At 34.9% G+C, this 22,253-nt stretch overlaps 1 protein-coding gene across 1 annotated transcript in view; it reads left to right on the top strand.

Annotated features, from left to right (window-relative positions):
* The window catches only part of LOC125663659 (uncharacterized), a 40,027-nt gene that overhangs the window by 4,945 nt on the left and 12,829 nt on the right, over positions 1-22,253 (top strand). Inside the window, exons 2-21 of the mRNA XM_048895964.2 lie at positions 2,314-2,356; positions 7,747-7,872; positions 8,039-8,175; positions 9,120-9,219; positions 9,408-9,502; positions 9,982-10,230; positions 10,333-10,488; positions 10,590-10,935; positions 11,302-11,334; positions 11,474-11,556; positions 14,301-14,534; positions 14,829-14,999; positions 16,800-16,954; positions 17,432-18,116; positions 18,274-18,364; positions 18,533-18,780; positions 18,910-19,081; positions 19,243-19,338; positions 20,918-21,508; positions 21,625-22,170. Of these exons, the coding sequence (XP_048751921.2) occupies positions 2,314-2,356; positions 7,747-7,872; positions 8,039-8,175; positions 9,120-9,219; positions 9,408-9,502; positions 9,982-10,230; positions 10,333-10,488; positions 10,590-10,935; positions 11,302-11,334; positions 11,474-11,556; positions 14,301-14,534; positions 14,829-14,999; positions 16,800-16,954; positions 17,432-18,116; positions 18,274-18,364; positions 18,533-18,780; positions 18,910-19,081; positions 19,243-19,338; positions 20,918-21,508; positions 21,625-22,170 (4,357 nt within the window). The remainder of the gene's footprint in view (positions 1-2,313; positions 2,357-7,746; positions 7,873-8,038; positions 8,176-9,119; positions 9,220-9,407; positions 9,503-9,981; positions 10,231-10,332; positions 10,489-10,589; positions 10,936-11,301; positions 11,335-11,473; positions 11,557-14,300; positions 14,535-14,828; positions 15,000-16,799; positions 16,955-17,431; positions 18,117-18,273; positions 18,365-18,532; positions 18,781-18,909; positions 19,082-19,242; positions 19,339-20,917; positions 21,509-21,624; positions 22,171-22,253) is intronic.

The following is a 22,253-nucleotide window of genomic DNA, read 5'->3' as shown; positions in this document are numbered from 1 at the left end:
ATGCAATATTTCTTTGAAAATCTTCTGTTTTTGTCCGTCGTCGTGCGTTAACATTTGAACATTTTCAGCTTCTTCTCTGAAACCCCTCAACCAATTTCAACCAATTTTGGCATATAGCATCTGTGGGTGGAGGGGAACAAAAATTGTGAAATTCGTGGTCCCTGTCCTCCTGGGGCCTGAGGGGTGGGGCAAAAACCATCAAAATGAGTGTAATTTTAAAAAAATCTTCTTCTTTACTCCTGGACATCAAGAAGCCAAACTGTGGGCATAATTATAATGAGCGTTGAGCCCTCTACCAAAATTGTGAAATTCATGGCCCCTGGGGCAGGAGTTCTTGTGTTAGGGTGGGGCTCTATTGGTCATATAGTGAAAATGTAGAAATTCTTTGAAAATCTTCTTATATTGGTTTTATCTAAGGAGTAAATAACCCTTTTCTTTATGATGTCTCAGACCTAGGTTTTTTTAAAAAGGATGATTGATTGAACATAAAAATGACACATGTACTTCATGACCACATAGCTATTCAACGTTTCTTCCATCCAAAAGTAAAATTCTTATATTTAAACACAAACCTAATTCAAACATTGGAAGGTTGTTACATGATACTCAGGTGACCTATAAGGCCCCTGGGCCTCTTGTTGTATCACAGTATTGATTCATTCTGTGGTTTGACTTGTGTAACACGTACTTACTGGTTCTGCGATTTTAAATTATGTACTACAGTAATGACTAATTTTGGTGAGATTGATTGATTGATTGTATAGTGTTTAACGTCCCTCTCGAGAATCTTTCATTCATATGGAGACGTCACTATTGCCGGTGAAGGGCTGCAAAATTTAGGCCTATGCTCAGCGCTTACGGTCTTTGAGCAGGGAGGGATCTTTATCGTGCCACACCTGCTGTGACATGGGACATCGGTTTTTGCGATCTCATCCGAAGGACCACCCCATTTAGTCGCCTCTAACGACAAGTAAGGGGTACTCAGTACTTATTCTAACCCGGATCCCCACGGGATTATTTTGGTGATAACTGGCCGTCCGTTGGTCTCCAGATCTTTTTCCTTACTAAATTTTGTTATTTCTTTTTCTACCAAAAATGTATACCTTTAAAGTAATTGAATGTTATTTATCCAAAGTTTTATAAAAATAACGTGAATTGAAATTTATAAATCATTTCATCAACGGGTAAGCACTTTTTATCCTTCACATATCGTGATTCTCGTGGCCATTTTCTATTTGACATAATAAGTACCAATACATGAAAGTACATGTGTAATACTTTTGAAGAGGCGAGTCTCAAAATGACGTAAAAGTAATTTGTGTTCTAGACAAAACCAATGCAATTACACAAGATTTGGAACATCAAATGGCAATGATTCCTTGTAAATATCAAGTGATATGTACTTTCAAATAGGTCTCTTAGTACATTGGTGGAAAGAACCCCACTGGATAACCGCTACACAACATGATTATTAATAATAATAATATTAATAATGTTATTTCCCCACCGATCACCCTCATAAGTCGTTCTGAATAGTCAGTTTCAACCTTCTGTAAACTGTTAGAGATTACCACTTGTGAGATACATGTACTAATATATGTAAAGGTGTGCAACAAATCATGTAAGCAAACATGGGGCTACCTGCTTCGAGACAGATCCACGGGGTATAAACCAACTTTACATGATTTGTTGCACACCTTTACATATATTAGTATCTCACAAGTGGTCATCTCTAACAGTTTACAGAAGGTTGAAACTGACTATTCAGAACGACTTATGAGGGTGATCGGTGGGGAAATAACATAACTTGGATACATTATTGGTTCTGTATAAGAAAAAAATTCTATAAGAGGAGGGGGGTTATGTACATAAGATCTATATAATCTATTCACACTTCAGGTGCCTGTGGTTAAACTCATTATACATGTATGCACATTAAATACGTACAATGTATGACACGAGTTCATGGTTGATATAGCTGTGTAATATAGAGAAACAGTTCGAAAGACAATGCAAAATCATTCCGGAATAGTGACACTCTTCCATTATAGTTGGGGTGCGACGAAAGACAGGGTCACCGTGACGTTTGGTAAACGAGAAGCACGGACAGGTCTGGACGAACAGTTCATCTATATCATGTACATGTAAATTTTGCAAAGAAAGTCCGATCACTTCCAAAAAGACACATACACATCTTCGATGCTTCCACAACAGCTGTATTTAATGTTTTAGTTAATTCTTGGAATAAACATCTCGTCAGATTTTCATTGAATGCTATTGATATAAAAGAAATCATACATCTATCAATTTCAGATGATGTTTGAATGGCTTTACCTGGGGACGATATTCAGCTTGTGTAAGTTCACTTTTTACTCATCATCAAACTTATAGAGACGGCAGCGCTTTTATCAGTATTAGAATAAATATTTTAGCTTTGTCGTCATTACATCATGAAACAACATAAAAAAAGCTCCACAATGAAATGTGCGCCTTATTACCTGTTACAATAAGAAAGACTGTTAATCTTCCATGTCGTTAGTCGATAATCCAGGAACAAGTAATCTACATTTTCTGTTGACTCTAACCAACTTGAAATGCCTTTATCCATCGTTAAAGTATTTTATTGGATGTACCAGGGTTTCCATACATAGGTAGTCATTACAGGCCGCGCAAGAGCACAGTCTGTTCTGATATGGGTTTTCAAACTGTACATGCGTTTCTGCGGACTTATCGTTTTCCTGTCTGTGGGACTTATGTGAATGCATTTTAAAGGGACTGGTTCACGATTTTTGATAAAACTATATTTCATTTTTGATGGTAAACACTGAAAATATAACTCATTTCATATTGACAACCAAAATTTTGACCTTCTGAATGCATGAATTAAAGCAATATTTTAGCCTTAAATCTGTGTTATGTAAACAAAGACTCGAGTCTTTTTATGTATACAAACAAACAAGTGAAATATTGATTTTGTAATATAAAGCATCTTTATTTTGCATAGTCACAAATTTTAACTTTTAGATGACACATTTAACCCATAACTGCTACGAAATGTGAAAAATATGATAAACTTAGATCGATATCCATTTCTTTTGACAATTTCATAAACAATAACATACCGCAAATAATAAACTCTCTATAATGAACTTCTTGATAATGTATAACCTTAATTTTTATGTGAACTCTTTTAAACACATTAGACAGTAGACTTTGATCATTAAAAGTGAAAAAGAAAATTTTGGGGGAAATCGTGAATCAGTCCCTTTAAAAATAAAATATCCAAAATTAGTGTAATACTTACTCAATTAAGGGTTTAAGTTATCGTTAGTTTGAGCCTTCGATTTGTATAACCTTTAGTATAAACATAAAAAGTAATATCCATTAGAGTTGTCAGTTTCTACTGCGTTTGTTTAAGGTTCCATTTCTTAATTTACATGTTTATTTATTTATTTATTCATTCATGACAAACGGGATGATTTCAGCTTCTCCATCGTCAACTTCCCACATTTATGTAGCAATATTCCATTATCACCTGCATATGGTGTTTATATATCTCAACTGATTCGATATGCAAGAGCTTGTTCTGGATATAGTCAGTTTTTAAATCGAGGTAAGCTACTGACAAACAAGTTGATGGTACAGGGATTTCAACAGTCTCGATTGAAGTCAGCATTTCGCAAATTCTATGGTCGTTATAACGATCTAGTTCGTCAATACAACCTCGCATTGGGTCAAATGCTGCCTGACGTGTTTCATACCGATTGTTAAGCCGTTCTTGGCACACTGATTTTGACTGCGGATAACTCCGTTTTCCTGATCAGGATATGGGGCTCACGGCGGGTGTGACCGGTCAACAGGGGATGCTTACTCCTCCTAGGCACCTGATCCCACCTCTGGTGTGTCCAGGGGTCCGTGTTTGCCCAACTATCTATTTTGTATTGCTTGTAGGAGTTATGAGATTGATCACTGTTCGTTATCTTCACCTTGCATACAAGAAGGGTGTGAAGTGTTTTGTGGATTCACACAACTTCTAACATATTGAAGCGATTTTGTGGTGAGAAAGGGAAATGAGTCCAGACAAGTGAAAACGCCAAACATATTTACATGCCTTTTAAAATAGTTATCTTTCTATGTAAATGTGTTTCTATTAACTGAGTTTGCTTACTATAGCAATGTAGATATACTCTAAATTAAAGTATGATTCACAATCAAATATTCGTCCTGAAGGGATTCGTCTGTGTGGTCTAATCTAAAAAGAAAACAAAAGGTGGAACGACTGGCCTGATAGTTTTGTTGTAAGTTTAAGTCTAATCTATTTATATACTGCTCTGATAGTGGGTCTGAGAAACAGAAACTAGCCACCACAGCCTATGGAAAGCCAAAGTCATGATTCTTAAAGGCCGGCAATTGGGTATAAATGCAGCCAATCGGTGAAAATGGTGGAATATATGAATTTTCTGGTCACATTCAGATTGCAGCACTTATTTTGCAAAAATAAAGATTAAGCTGTTGTACTGAAATTTTAAAATAGGTATGCTTGTTCCCCTCATAACTGTGCATATATTGGCCATATCTATTTTAGATATAAATTCTCATGAAGTTTTAATTTTGGCCTCAAAAATCTGAAGCAGGGCTAAATTTGTATTTCAAACTAGAGATTGGCAGTTTGTGGGTGTGATTATCTTTTGTTATTGTTTACACCGGATGTTGACTCACATATTGCAGGAGCATGCTTGTCTAGTTCTAGATAAGAGGGATTGCACCAAAGGCAACATGTAATCAAATCACTGTATAACGTGGAAAAAAAGTACTTACTCATATATCATTGGTAAATCCAAATTTTATTTTTTAATAATATATAATCACATTCCATTAGAAAAATTGGTTAACTTTATGAAAATAACTCATTAGGACTGTTCAGTCTGATCACTGTTTCAGAGTTTTGCAGGATTGCTGGTACCTTTTCTCGAATAATGTCAAGCATGATGTTTGTCTGATTAAGCAACAATCTCCTAGGCCAGTTGTGTAACTCCCATAAATTGTCTCTCACCAATGATGACAAATATCCAATTGATCAACCATCACTCTAAAATTACTCTCAATCTGGACTCTTACATGTGAACATTACAATGTCAAAAGAGACAATCACAGATAGTAGGTCTCCAAATATCATAATGGACAAAATGTTTCTTAATAACCCTTCAATGCACATGTCCTCCATTGCACAGCTACAATTTCCCCCCAAATTCTTCTCATAATTGAAAGGTACCAAGAGGAAAATCATAAGTATTAGTATATCATATATACCAATATTTGTGTATATTATAAAAAAAAAAAAACTACATGTTTTAAAAGACATGGATAAAACAATGATGAATTCATTTTGTAGTTCCTAGGGTGAAGTTTTGTTAAAGTAAAAACATAGCCTTTCAGTGCATCACAGATCGAGCAGAGTGGTAGAAAAATGCGGGAAAACTTTAGTTTATTTTGATAAATCATGCCAGTCTCCCTGTTCAAAATATCGTCTGCTACAGAGCACGTGTAGAGTCAAGCATCAGACTGCTGCTTATTCTGATAACACTGCTAAGCCCTGCCCTCTTGCCATATATGCTTAATTGCTGTAGGGGTGTAAAATTTTCTAGGTTACTCCCGGCCTTTAACATTAAAACACTATTTATTTGAATTACAAAAATAGAGTTTTAAACCTTTTATTTTTCCACAACAACCACCTGTCATTTTAGTGTCACTATCAAACAAATAGCCTACGTGCATGTATTGTCATTTTGCACTCGTTATCATTTCCTCCCAGCTCTCTTTACGCACAGACAAATAATCATTGCCATTAACACATTTGAAAACAAACATGGAAAATAAAGGACAAGCTTTTACGAGGATAAACATTATGTATTACATAATATAAATCACCCAATCTTAATATTTTTTTTTACATAGAAATCCTCAACCTCTGCTTTAATATCGAACCGTAATAACCTGATTGATTTTAATTTTGTACAATTAGTCTGAGGAATATCTTTTTTTTTTTTAATTGAAATATGCATCGAAAAATTAATTTCAAGCGTTTTGCAAACTTTGAACAAAAATGAGAGATGCTTTTGTAATTTGCGTTAATTTTACCTGTCAAGATATGTACCCAACAGAATCAAATAAAACTCCACACTTGGAAGATTACCCTCTTTTCTGTATACATCCGCCATTTTAAGTTTCATATCATGTGCGATATAATAAACTATAATGGCTGGAGATGGGATTTACATGAATCCATCACGTGACAAACACGTCAAATTGTGATTTTATATAGGGGTCAAACTAGACTATCAAATCGTGAGTCTAGAGTATATTTAGTTTTTAAAAAACAGTGTTTAATACTTTAAAAAAATAAACTACTGGTCGTGAGTGACAATGTCTTAAAAATCCAAAGAGAAAATTATGTAAAACAAACAAACAAACAAAATCCTTATAAAATCAAAGTACTTAAAGTACTCGTGGGAGTTGAACATTGTGGAAATTCAGTTAGAAAAGATAGTACTGGAAGGGTAGGGGGATAAATGACTGAATATTATCATGATTTTAGATACAAATCAACTGTTGTTGTTTTTCAAAGCGTTACAACAGCAAACATGGATAATGGAAGGCCCATGGGCCACAACGCTCCTCGAGTAACTGAAGTCGTGTTGGTTTTTTTTTAGAATTTCACCCCTTTATACATGTATTCTCATGAAAAATGTGACCACATATTATGGCCCAAACATTCAAATCAATATGGTTATCAATGCCTTGCAGTTATGAAGAAGTTTTTCCCCTGTATATATACATTCAAGTTTAATCCTAGTTATAGGTAACTCTAAGGATTCATTACTTGAAAAGGTAGTCCAATATGCTAAACTGTCACCTGAGTATACTACAGTCCTGTAGAGGATCAATGGAATGGTAAATAATTGTATAATAACTCAAAATAAATGAAATGCAAAAAAATTAAAAATTGTCGGGCATCGGAAATGCACAAGCCGAGTTGCGCAAGGAATGGGCATAGAGGGAACCGGCAGAAAAGTTTTTAAGAATTATCAAGCAGGGAGCAAAATTTTGCGAACATAAATTTCAGCCGACTTAAATCCTTTGTGACCTTGACCTTTAACCCTTGACCAAAATCAATAGGCTTCTTTGTCTCATCAAGGGCGATAATCCATCTAAGTTTAATTGAGATCCTATAATTTGTTAAAAAATTATAGTGCAGAAAACAAAATTTATGTTTTTAAAAGTAAAACAAATATAATTTACCGTATGGAATGTAATAATTACGGTTGAGAGTTATATCGGGAGGGGTAATATTAATATTTCAACTTTCGAACATCATAGAAAATTTACTAGCTCCTTATTTTTATAAGGAATTTTATATTTGTAAACATTACAACCAAACTCAGGCAAAAATATATATATCAACCCATGCATCGCTCAATCTTTATTCAAAACTAAACAAGGGTAAGTCGGAAAGATATAACATCTTGTGAAGTAAACAATGATAAAATGTATGCAACCGCAACACCTTGGAGATTCTTTTTATCTCTCAAGCTTGGTGATTATAATGAACGAGACATTCACCAGATGGTCATAGACAGGACACGTATAAAAGCATATGCTAAGCATCGTAGACATCAACACACTCATATCAAGCAGTATATGAAATGTATGTATACTTGTTCTATTTGATGCTTTTCTTTACATTAGATATAGGAGTAGATTCCGGCAGCTGCCCCAGTTATTGCCTTCACGACTCTACGTGTACGCAACTATCCATCGACAATGCCAGGTGTGATTGTACCATAGGATTCACTGGTGCCAGGTGTCGAAAGAGTAAGAACTGGACATTTGTAAACCAGTCAAACAAAGAAGGACAGATTCTTAAGAATTGATTGTTTCTTATGCCAGACTCGGTGCTAGTATCCTGATATTCACAAATTACAGTTTTTATTTCATAAACATTTATTTACTTGCATATCCTATTTTTAATTTGCAATAGACGGCATGACTGCGTTGAGATTGGAAATTGATGCTTTGAGCAGTGTGTCTGCCACAGAAGCTAAAGCGTATACAGAAAAAGTCCAGTCCATCATACAGGATCATATGCTACACGAATTCGAGCTGGGGATATCAATGGTATATAGCATTTTGATTTTCCCGATTGAAACAACTATTTTCTTCTTTCAATTGAAAAAGTTATTAAAAATAAATAGATATTTATTCTTACTTTCCACTTTACAATCTGTAGGTGTATCCGAGTCATAAATAATATGAAATACAATGTACCGAAGTATTTATTGGTTTATTTCTCCGCGAAATATATCTGAAGTATACGATTTATATATATACCGGTATATATATATATATATATATATATATATATATATATATATATATATATAAAGCACTATAATCCAACAACACTCAACATCGAAAGTGTCTAATAGTAGATACGAAGTCAAATAAAAAAGGATATAAAAAGCACTAAAATGACCAACGACACGAACAACAGCACATATTACACTCAATAATTTTAATATGTAGACGTTTTGTTTGTTATCAGCTTTTGTAGTTTAGTTGTAGTTTTAGTTTCCTTATCTATTTAGTTTTCTTTTATATGTAAATATTCTATCGTCCTGAGAAAGGGACAGGTTGTCCTGAAAATTTGACAATTCACTGTTGTTCGTGTCGTTGATCATTTTTAGTGATTATATATATATATATATATATATATATATATATATATAGTTTGTAAATAAAGAATTCGGTATTTGATACAGTAAATACATCCAATAATAAAAGTCAAGAAACACAAAACTCGAATAACATTTCACTGTTAGCGCTTTCGGCTTTAATGCCTCTTCAGAAAGTTATAAAATGAAATAATATTGCTAATAATATTGTCATATGTTGACGTTACTTAGCAATATTATTTCATTTTATAACTGTCTGAAGAGGCATTAAAGCCGAAAGCGCTAACAGTGAAATGTTATTCGAGTTTTGTGTTTCCTGACTTTTATTATTGGATATATATATATATATATATATATATATATATATATATATATTCTCTTATTTAGAAAGAGATGAACACCATATTACGATTAATCGCACATAAGATGGAAACAAAGAAAATGTCTGAGGGTGGCAACGACGTAGATTTGTATCCTTTAACAGAAGGTAACTCTCTTCCTCACCCTCACTCTATCCCCTCACCCTCACTCTATCTCCCTCCCGTCTGTTTTCCTCTTTAAGTTCCTGATTATCTCTAATTTTAATTTAGCATGTCATGTTCTTTAAGGATAGATTGATGGAAATTGTTTTCACAAATTATATTTTTCATTTTCCCCAATATTTATTTACATCAGATTATGTAAGTGTCCTGACATACATCATTACGATTCTGAATACTAAGGGATGCGCGGTGCACCAGACTGTAAATTGTACTCTAAATGAGACAGAGGTAAGTAAAAATAATCACTCTCTAGAGATGCTTGTTTCTCTGGTATCTTACCGGTACCTTTGCACCCTTTAATGAAACAAGTGATATAGGACTAGCTAAATAAAGAGATTGTGTGTTTGCTTTCTATGTAATATGTGCCATAAACTTTCAATAAAATTCGTATTCCAAAAATTGAATGTTTTCCTCTGTGTTAAGACAAAGGAATATATATATATATATATATATATATATATATATATAATTGAAGATCATATGCAAATACAAAAAAAAATGTACAATACAAATGGGAAGTTTATACATATAATATAAATGGAAAAATATAGAATTCAAATAAAAACTTTACGCAACAAATGAAGGACCATATCATACAAGTGTGAAAAGATGAAATATTGCAACATTTGATATGTCGTATAAGTTTTCCTTTGAAACCGTGTCTATTACAGATCTGCTATCTCTTTAACGTTTTCTCTACATTTTAGTATGCTTCAATCCTTGATAATGCAGAAGAAAACATCTACAAAATTACAAATGTTTTACTGAGTGTGAAATCGAAGGATAAAGATGGACAACAAATAACTATCGACAAAGCGGATTTTGTATCATTGACTGTTCTTAAATCGAAAGGAAAAGACTTACCTTTTGAATTTCCCAGCACTTATGGATCGGTTATCTTACCGTACTGGGAAACATTCCAGGATACGATTGGTGGAAAGGAGATTTGTGTAAATGTAGGTCAATATTAATCTAATTACACAGTTGAAAAAAGCAAAAGATCTTATAATTATTGATTAATTACTGACGTTTATATTTGTTTATTTCTATGCTGACAGATTCTATCATACGTTAGGAGTCCCTACGGCTATGTGAATAACACAAAAACAGTTGACTCTGGAATACTGAAAGTGGTCATCACTGACAAAAATGGAGACAAAACCAACTTAAATGACCTTGATGACCCGGTGGATATGACGATTGATATGTCAAAGGTCTGAAATCTACAGCAATTGTGAAATTGATCAAGTGGTTGTTTTTTAAATAATGCATCTTTGTATGTACATGTATAAAATGTCTGACTTTTGTAATTCAGATTTTTTCTGCAACGACCACTTGGGAAGACATGGAGAAGCTCGAGGACGGAAGATCTTTAGTGGTCGCATACATAAACACAACCTACGAGGCTTATGTCGTAGAATTTGATATCCAATCCCAGTTAAAGTGTGTAGTATATGGGATCTTTGGAAAATCAAGGTATCCCACGGCAATTAAACATAACATTGCCGTCAAAACAAAAGGATTTAATCAGATCATCAGTAAAAAACCGAAAGATCTCCCAATCACGTTTCAGAACCAGAAGTTACAGATAACCATCTACAACACCAAACTGGACGTGGGTGGAATCATGGACCCCCTTGTACTGACTCTGAGCTGTGAGGGTATGTCAGAGTATTCATATTTCATAAGAAATATATTTTTAAGTAGAACTTGAGTAGTAGCAACCTTTAATTGTACTTTGAGGAAAAGGGAAAAAAATCTAGATTTGCAGCACATGCTGAAACATCTACATGTATCTTTAACTTAAAATATTAATTTTATTTGTTTTATGTATCTAAGTTATATCTATGCACGTGCAAAACGCGAAAACACTTTAGAAGACGTGAGACATCGTATATCAGGGCGTACTGTACAAACTTAAAAAGTCTTCACGTTTTCTGTGCCTGATGTCACATGATAAGAAAGTATTTTTAAACATGCAAATTCTGGTGAAGGTTTCCAAATTAACAGATAATTTGCCTTTATAGATGATATAGCAAGAAGAAAGAAACGGCAGCTGAGTAAGTAGTGCTTAATTGCTCTTTTAGTATGTATCTTTATCATTTTCTGTGTTATTAGCAGGGGTAGCTTCTTCTGTAAGTATTTGTACAGATATACCTGTATATTTGTCACGACACAGTCTATTTGTTTCAATTTCAGCGTCTGTTCATCAAGCACGAATTCAAGAGATTGCTGTTTATTCGCTTAATGGTGTTATATGGGAGAAACCGTCTTACACCCAGGTTTGTGTTTAAAAAAAATTCACTCATACTGATACGTCACCAACAAGAGGTGAAATGTCACTTTCGATCTATATCTGGCGCTAAGGGTCGTTGCAGTGGGGGTTCTTTATCGTGTCAGCGACTGTCACAACACGGAACCTCAATTTTTTTAAAGTGTCATCCAAAAGACTCATTTCAAAATGCCAAGCGTTTGGCAAAGGAGCAATCTCTACCTATTTTATCCTTAAAATTACTTTGTTAAACACCACTCTGATTCCACGCACAGGTCTGAAGTTGAAATAAAAAAAATATGCTAGAGTTCCTCATTGACAATATCTTCGTGGTCTTTGGTGATCAGGTCTTCCAACAGTCTGTCGGAAATCTCAAGGGCACGAATTGTGCTCCTCTGTTAGCTGACCTGTTTTTATATTCATATGAAGCAGAATTTATTCAGAAACTTCTACGTCAGAAGAACAAATCTCTTGCTGTGGCCTTCAATTCGACATTTCGATATATCGACGACGTTTTATCTATTAACAATAACTTTCATTCATATGTCGATTCGATATATCCCTGCAAGCTCAAAATAAGACACCATAGAGTCGTCCACTTCTGCTTCATACTTAGATATTTTATTGAAAGTAGATATTAACGGAAAACTTTATGACAAACGGGATGATTTCAGCTTCTCCATCGTCAACTTCCCATATTTATGTAGCAATATTCCATTATCACCTGCATATGGAGTTTATATTTCTCAACTGATTCGATACGCAAGAGCTTGTTCTGCGTATGGTCAGATTTTAAATCGAGGCAAGCTACTGACAAACAAGTTGATGGTACAGGGGTTTCAACAGTCTCATTTAAAGTCAGCATTTCGCAGATTATATGGTCATTATAACGATCTAGTTTACCATTATAACCTATCATTGGGTCAAATGCTGTCTGACGTGTTTCATACCGATTGTTAGACCGTTCGTGGCACACTGATTTTGACTACGAATATATCCGTTTACCTGATCAAGATATAGGGCTCACGGCGGGTGTGACCGGTCGACAGGAGATGCTTACCCCTCCTAGGCACCTGATTCAACATCTGGTTTGTACAGGGGTCTGTGTTTGCCCAACTATCTATTTTTATGCCCCCCTTTGAAAAAGAGGGGGCATATTGTTTTGCACCTGTCGGTCGGTCGGTCTGTCGGTCGGTCTGTAGACCATGTGTTGTCCGCTCAATATCTTGAGAACCATTCACTTGATGATAATGATATTTCATATGTGGGTTAGTTATGAGTAGAAGAGGATCCCTATTGTTTTTCAGGTCAAAAGGTCAAAGGTCAAGGGTAAATCTACTCTGGACATAGGAATATAATGTCCGCTCAATATCTTGAGAACCCTTTGCTTGAAAGACATCAAACTTGGCACACTGGTACATCCTAAGGAGTAGATGACCCCTATTGATTTTGAGGTCATATGGTCAAGGGTCAAACTGGGCATAGGAATATACTGACCATTCAATGTCTAGAGAACCCTTTGCTTGACAGACATCAAACTTGGTACGCCAGTACATCTTCAGAAGAAGATGACCCCCATTGATTTTGAGGTCACGTAGTCAAAGGTCAAGGGTCAAACTGGACATAGGAATATACTGTCCGTTAAATATCTCGAGAACCCTTTGCTTGACAGACATCAAACTTGATACACTGGTACATCTTCAAGAGAAGATGACCCCTAATGATTTTGAGGTCACATGGTCAAAGGGCAAGGGTCAAACTTGACATGGGAATATACTGTCTGCTCAGTATCTTGAGAACCCTTTTCTTGACAGACATCAAACTTGGTACACTGATACGACTTCAGGAGAAGACGACCACTATTGATTTTGAGGTCATATGGTCAAAGGTCAAGGGTCACAGTAGACAGGAATATACTGTCCGTTCAATATTTTGAGAACCCTTCGCTTGACAGACATCAAACTTGGTACACTGGTACATCTTCAGGAGAAAATTACCCCTATTTATTTTGAGGTCACATGTTTAAAGGTCAAGGGTCAAACTGGACATAGGAATATACTGTCCGTTCAATATCTTGAGAACCCTTTGCTTGACAGACATCAAACGTGGTACACTGGTACGTCTTCAGGAGAAGACGACCCCTATTGATTTTCAAATCACATGGTCAAAGGTCAAGGGTCAAACTGGACATTGGAATATACTGTCTGCTCCATATCTTGAGAACCCTTTGCTTGACAGACATTTAACTTGGTACACTGGTACGTCTTCAAGAGAAGACGACCCCTATTGATTTTCAGATCACATGGTCAAAGGTCAAGGGTCAAATTGGACATAGGAATATACTGTCCGTTCAATATCTTGAGAACCCTTTGCTTGACAGACATCAAACTTGGTACACTGGTACATCTTCAGAAGAAGATGACCCCTATTGATTTTTAGGTCACATGGTCAATCCACTCTTGACATAGGAAGATATTGTCTGCTCAATATTTTGAATTGATGATACTACTCTCAATTAAATGATGTGTGTGTGTATAACCCTTTTCAATTTTGCACCATGGGGGACATATGTGTTTTACAAATATCTCTTGTTTATTGCTTGTGGGAGTTATGAGATTGATCACTGTTCGTTATCTTCACCTTTCATTCGAACACTATGCGAACATTCTAATCATCTAGCCATTGTTTCCACAATCACCATTTTTTGGTATGACCTACACTACTTGAGAAACGTAAAGGCGTCTTTTTTTTCAGTTAAACAAAGCGGATGGGAATTTTGTCAAATTCAAGAGTACCTTCTTCAGTACATTTGCATCTAACAGTCTGTTTTTGCCTCCGTCTATGATTGATTTCGATTCGCTGTTTGCCAACTTCCTGGACAGACTGTCATCAACTCCGCACGTTTTAGCTACCTTTGTGGTATTGTTTGGCCTCATAGCAATATTCACTGTGTTTCTGAGAAGAAAGGATCAGAACGATTCATTTTCAGTAAGGAATATTGAAATCTTTATCACGTTAAATGGAATTCAAGACTGCATTCATGTTGTTCAAAAAGGCCTTTAGTATATGTCAGAATATAATACTGATAGATCTATAGACTTGGTATAATATCGTTTCCCTTCTTACTCTAAAACTGACGTTTACACTAACTACATGATATCGTAATGACAATGTAAAACTTCATCAATACCCGATAGAGAAAAAGTTAACAGACAAACTTGTGTGATACTTCACAATTACCTGTATTATTTAAGCACTGTCATGCATTAATGATTTTAACAGTGGGAGTTCCTGCACTTAATCGACAATAAAACAGGAGACGGACAGCGATATTGCATCTCTGTGTTCACAGGGATACGATCATCCCGATACATTACCTCAATGCCGTACTTTAAACTGGACGGAGAGTTGAACACGACGGGAGATCGAATATTACATGACGGAAGGAGGGAAGTAAGCTCTTTTACATTTGTCGTGGACAAAACTGACCTAGAGCTCTTATCAATGCAATAGTTTTAAAGTTGAAAACTATAATTAAAACATGATTTTGACGTAAACCTTTTGTTTGAATTGTCCATTCTTTAGGTTATTGTTGTGCTAATTCCATAAACAGTCCATTAAGTTACCTGAAAGTGTCTATTCTTTTTGAATAACTGTCCATTCTTTTAAGAATGGACAGGTTTTTTTCAATCAGAATGGACAGTTACAACAAACAGAATGGACAATGCCAGGTAAGGATTGGAATGTACCCAATGGGAAAAAACAACAAATACATTAATGCAACTTTTAATTTACGTGTCTTCAAAACTTGAACTCGAAGGAAACATTGCTAGATTTGATTTTGATTTCACTAGTGGTATTTCCAGTCCCTGGTACTTTCACTTGTTTCTCTTCATCTGCATTTTGAGTGTCACTACTTTTAACATTCCCATGAATACCATAATCATACTGATGTCTCACTCATCACTCATTTTCAAAATATCTTCTTGTGATGTAAATCGAAATGAATTCTGCCCTAAGATATTTTTCCTGTTTTGCTGCCAAGTTTCAAACAATGGTATAACCCACCTCACCTTTCCTTATGTTTTTTTTTTTTTTTTTGATAATCCTTTCTTCAGTAAGTCGTCTAATTTCTCTTGATTTGAATAGCGGTTTAAGAAAGCGCTCAATATTTTCAATATCCTGGCCAGCATTTTAAGTTCCTCATCAGAAATGTCCGAAAATGAAACCACCTTCAGGTCGAAGTTTGCCTCATTTTGTGTTTTACTATTTTTCGTTTCTACGTCCAAAATTTCACTTAATATACCATCAGTAATTTGCGTATCTTCAGTTTCCTTGAATTTTGAGTTAAGCAACCAAAAAAAAAACACTTTCTCCATCATAGTGTAGTATAAGGACAGTGTCCTTCAATATCAACCCAGGTTCATTTGTGCTTTCAGTATGTCTATAAAAATTCAAAATGAAAAGAAAGATAACGAAGGTTTATAATTTATTATGGCAAATAGTATGAAACAAGATAACAAAAAAAGTTAAATACTCAAGTCCGGGAAAATAAGAATTCAAAAATAAAGTACCTGTTCAGAAAAATGACCAAAAGAGGGAGAGGGGAAAAGCTTGGTTCTAAGACCAACAAAGAAAAAGGCCCCGATTTAAACAAAACACCGCTTTTTATAAGGTTTGGAACAAAAGAATTTAAATAACAGAAGAAAGAAGACTCTAGAAAGTCTTCAACATAAATAGAAAACAAATTGATCGGACTTTAGATTCCCGGAATTAAGCTTACATTACTACAATAGGAAGACATGCTTATCTTACATATGGGAACTTTCAATTGATTCAGAAACATCACATACTTGTATAAATATTTACCAAATCCCACCTGTAAGTGTCCATAGACAAAGGCTTTTGTTACGTAGCATAATGTAACACAATAGCCATTAAACAAAATGCTGAGCACCCTTAACTTACCTGTGACTGTCTATTCTGTAAACAATGAACTTACTATTGCATGTATACTACCTGGAACAATTCATTCTGAATACAAGTTTTCTACATGTTTATTTGATTCCACCCCACAAAAAGAAAATCTTGTTTCAAGTAGCATCAAACTGTCCATTCTGTGAGAGAAAGAACTACGGCCGTCGATCAGTTCTTTCTCTCACAGAATGGACAGTTTTCGGCCTTTCTCCTTTACAGAATAGTGCTATTTTTGTATTTTTGAATAGCTAACAATTTTTAAATCTTTATATCAAGAACTTTGGAAGTGGAACTTGTAATAATTTCATTTTGGCGACAAAATACTACCTCGGTCCTTTGACAAAATTAACGCTGTGGATTGACAACAAAGGAAATTCTCCTGACTGGATGGTGTCTAAAGTCCTTGTCGTAGACCTGAAAACGGACGAGAAGTAAGTTGGGTGAAACATTCGCGGCGATCTTCGTGTTGTATGCAGCTGTAATAACTAAAATTTATAAAGTCTTAATTAAGTCTATTGTTAGTATATTTCCATAATTTAGCAAAACACTGTAAACAATATAAAATAAAGGCAATATTTTACAATAAAACTTCATTTGCATAATATAATAACGGAAACGCAGAGTTATATTATCACAGCTGCAACAACACATTGAACACGCAAAATGTATATTGCACATATTAAGAAACATTTATGCTGGTTTAACATTCACTAGTTAATGAAGGCAAAAATAAATGAAACACTTGATTTAATTAAAATTTACTTTTTTATACCGCTGTTGTTACGGACTATATGATCTAAATCACAGTTACCTTATCTCCAAACCATTAGACATCAAAGCAAGTGAACCGTTTCATATTCCCTAAATGTTATCATAATAGATACACATTTTTATTAATTTTGTAACAGGTACGTTTTTCTATGTGGTGATTGGTTGTCTGAGAGATATGGAAAATGTGAAACATGGTCAGTCATGGAACCACTCACCACTGACCTTCTTAACTCAGAGACAATATTTACTGATGCAAGCCGAAGAGGATTCTTTGATACCCATCTCTGGTTTTCGATTTTAAAACGGCCGAATTTTAGTAGATTTACACGAGTTCAACGTTTGTGGAGCGTGGTCGCCTTGCTTTTTCTGTCTATGATAGCATCCGCTATGTGGTATAATCAAGAGCCGTCGGAAGATACGATGACTGACGAAGAGATTGAAGCAAACAGCATACAGTCCGTAAAACTAGGTCCATTTTCTTTAAATTACAGGCAGCTTTATGTCGGTCTTATGTCATCAGTTATTACATTTTTACCGTCTCTTGTAATCATCACCATTTTCAAAAAACGACAATTAAAGGGAGAACGATTTCAACAGTACATTGAAGAAAATGAAAAAGAAAGAGAAGACAAAAAGAACCCTCGTGTGTTGCCTTGGTGGAGTGTTTTCTTTGCTTATGGTCTGATAATTCTTTGCATTTTGGTACCCGGAACATTTACTTTTCTGTATTCATTGGAATTTGGACCAGACAAAACGAACGACTGGATGTGTTCTTTTGTGTTTGGAACAGTATTAGGAGTCGCTGTACTCGAGCCTATCAAGGTAAACTTTGTCCCAGAAATTTCAAGAAGACAAATATGTCTTTTATTAATGGTTTCGAAAAATCTGTAAGATGTATTCAAGATAAATTTGGATGTCTTGAAGTGAACCGAAAACATTGAAATTAACACAATTAACAAACTCATACATTTAATTTTAGGTACTCTTGCTGGCTATTGTCATCGGTTGCTGTCTTTCAAAATCAACGGAGAGACTCTCAGACCTTGGGGACCATTACAGGCGAAAAAATGGTGTGGTATCAGTATACTAAAACACTTGCGTAAATAAATTGCAGAAAGTATGGTCAATATGTAATTATATATTTTGACGACCGAATTGAAATTATTATATGTTGAGTCATATTTCTTTGATTAAACTTATAACTATAATGCAGCAAAGTGGATCATTGATGATTTTAGAGGATGAAAGCATGATCAATACAACAGTCATCTACTGCCCATGTCCGAGTGTCAACGACCATAAAGAGGACTATCGGAGGAAAAAGAAGTTCTTCAAACTAGACAATGAGCTTATGTCCAATTTCAAATTTTGGATTTCCTGCATTGCTTACACGTTTGTTCTAGCTATGATTTGCTCTCATAATATAACAACGAAGGCTTTCTGGCAAAACCAAGCAGTGAAATCAACTATATACGATACATTTAAGGTTTTAAAATTTAATATGTATTTTTTCTGCCATTTTCTCGCTGTTTAGCATTAAGTTTATAAATCACAATTGCTTATCTTATTTCTCTGTATACTAAGTTGTGCATCACAAAGTATTCGTTTCACACAGCCCAATTCTACAGAAGATATTTGGACATGGATCGAAACCTATTATATACCTGCAATATGGGCTAAACGGCACAGCAATCAGCAACTCAGAACAGCATATGAACAGAGATTTACGTATGATGGCTATGGTTACCGGATGTCTCTGGTACAAATTCGACAAGTTCGCTCAGGTGGTAGGTTTCAATAATTACTCTTTTTTGTCACATAATCACAGGGGGATTCATGTATTTTCTAGTTTTGTTGTATCTGAAATTAATTTTTCCCAGGAAAGAAACAAACATAAACATCAAAATGTTTACTGTTTCTACACTTACGTTTTTGCATCTTCGGATAGGCAGTTGTAGCGGACCAGACGCCATTAAGGATACCGTGACGCAATGTACAAATGCATATGATGTGGAAACAGAATCCACCAATAATTTTTGTCCTGGTAATTATGAAATTAATTTTTGCTTAACTTTGATAATTGTTTTAAGATTCTTATGAATATTATTTTAGTCCACCTGAGACCCTGTCTCATGATTGTGAGCTTTACTTATCAAAATGTGTCTGTAGTCTATCGTTGTCATCATCGTAAACTTCACATTCTTTACTTCGTATGCATAATTATTTGGCCAATTTCATCAAACCCGGCACGAAGTCTTCTTAGGCAACTGTGATTTAAATTGGTACAAATGAAGGTCCATTCTTCTTTGGGGGGGGGGGGGGGTGTAATTGGGGAAATAATGAAACTGCAGTACCGTGGGGTGTTTTAAATGAGAGAAACCAAGTGTATATGCAAGCTTCATCATGTATATTCAAGTTTGTACAAATCCCCGGAAGCAGCATGGAGGTTTAACGTTTTACTTAGAAATATATTGGAAACATCATTTCAAGAACCACAAAGGTAGGAGGAGTCGAATCAACATGTAAAAATCCTCCATCTGATGATATAGATTGCAGTGTGTCAAAGTATTATGAACACTTCCTCTTGTAGAATTGTTTTGTCACTACCATATCCCCGGGATCAGATTAGGGCAATATAAGGGTTTTTAGTTTTTAAAAATAGAATATATAGTCCAAAACATTCCTTAAAGCAGCAAGGATACGATGAATCCAATCAGTTGTGTAGATTTAGGTTTTTCCACATCATGACTCTTAACACTTGGTCACAAGAAGGATTCATTTCATAAATAGAGATATAACTATCTATTTTGTATCGCTTATAAGAGTTATGAGATTGATCACTGTTCGTTATCTTCACCTTTCATGAGAAGTCTTTTAAAATCATCTTTTCAAAAAGTACATAGGTAAAATATGTCAAATTTGGACAGGGTACCTCCTGTAATGTACATTTGTAAATTCTGTTATATTGTATTTAATAGCATGACAACAACACCCATCCGGTCAGGTTGAAATTGGAATATATACATGTAGGAAAATAATTTTAAAATCAATAACAAGGATGTAACATGCTAAAAAGATATGCGAGTATCCTTAAATAGTGTATATAAGAGGTTTTGTTAATCATGACCCCCTGGGGCCAGGTTGGGTCCACAATAGGGGTTTAGAGTTATAAATGAGAAGACATGAAATTAAATTAAAAGAACAGGGATACAATTTATCAATATGATATCCAGGGATCTTCATGCGGTGTAATTTAAGTTTGTTCAATCCATGGTCAGGACCACAATAATGGTATAAACATATTAAGTCTTACAAAGAAATGTGTAAAATATTTCATATCAAGAACCACAAGAATAAATTTGTTCTAATCAATAAGGAAGTATACGCAGACACTTTCTTCATACCATGATCCTGGAGCTAGAACAAGTCTAAAGAAGGGTTTCTTATTTGGTTTCATCACTGTATGAGCAAGGTGATATAAGTGAATGTTACAGATTGTGTGTATCGTGTTAAAATACCGTTTCTGTCATCAAAGTATCTACTTGAACTTTTAGTATTGTAGATATTAAATATTTTCTTTTACTATAAAAAATTAAATGTTGAAATTTTTAATTTCTTTGTAGGCTGGATACCATATAATATCTCTTGTTTTGATGAAAATGAGGTGACTGATTACAGTTTTCTTTACAAACCCTCCTCTGAATCAAAAGGATCCACTTACCAAGGAGAATACGGCGTTTATGGCGGCGGAGGATACATGATGCAATTAGGACCAAAACAATCATTGACTCTATCATTTGTTACAACACTAAGAAATGTATCATGGATTGACGGAGACACCCGAGCCATATTCCTCGAATCCAACACATTCAATGCCAACAGCAGACTTTTCAGTCATCTGAAAGTAGTAATTGAGATATCTCAGTTTGGAGCAATTTCAATGACAGTCTCCTGCAGATCGTCCAATCTCTATCCGTACGTTTATTCTCTAGATTATATTATTTTGTGTCTCCAGCTGGTGTTTGTGGTCGTAGTAGTGATAAAGATGATTCGATTTGGAATGGGAATCTTCAAACTTAAGAGCAAATGCTGTACAACATTTGGAATGTGGGTGACACTGACTGAAATAATTCTGTCCTTACTGTCGATCATCGCTTTTATCTTACGTATTGATAAAACAATCAAAGCAGTCGATGAAATCAACTCTGGCGAGGGTAAGAAATATGCTACTTTCAATTTCACGTAAGCAAAATGAGATTTTTACTTGTATAATGTGAATATACTTTCATATCTTTTAACTTAATACTCATTGAATTTTTATTTGATTTAGGTGATTTTGTGTCGTTTGAAGATGTGGAGAAGTTTGATTACATGTACAGACTTTGCATAGCAGGGGTTTTCTTCATAATCATCCTACGCCTTCTAAAGCCTCTGTCATTCAACTACCATCTCTATATTTTACAGAATTCCCTAAACAGATGTAGAGGAGAACTACTGTCTTACATTATTATTCTTACTATAGCCAATATGGCTTTTGCCTCATATCTTTATCTCACAGTTGGCAAACTTGTGGAAGATTTTAAAGACTTATTGACATCAATGAAAACCCTCTTACAAATGCTTTTATCTATGGTTTCATTTCGGTTTAATGTGCAGATGTCTTCAATTCATGCACAAATCATTGTCACTGTGTTTGCCTTCACAATTTCAATGATCGGCATCAACATTTTCATTGGGATTTTAACGTGGAATTTCTATTATGTGAAAGTCCATGGTTCTTGCGATGAGAAAGATGAAACAAAACAATTTAACCATGAGCTCAACCTACATTTTTGGCGAAGACTAGAGGAGCTTCTTCGAAGAGTAATTCCCTCTTGTAAGAACTCGTGTGTTTTAAGTTTTACTAACTGTATATGCCTGTGTCTAATCTTGAATTTTTCTGATGGTTAAAGGTGGTTT

Source organism: Ostrea edulis, chromosome 1 (assembly GCF_947568905.1).
Source record: "Ostrea edulis chromosome 1, xbOstEdul1.1, whole genome shotgun sequence".
NCBI classification, from domain to species: Eukaryota; Metazoa; Mollusca; class Bivalvia; order Ostreida; family Ostreidae; genus Ostrea; species Ostrea edulis.
This window is presented reverse-complemented; position numbering and strand designations above follow the sequence as displayed.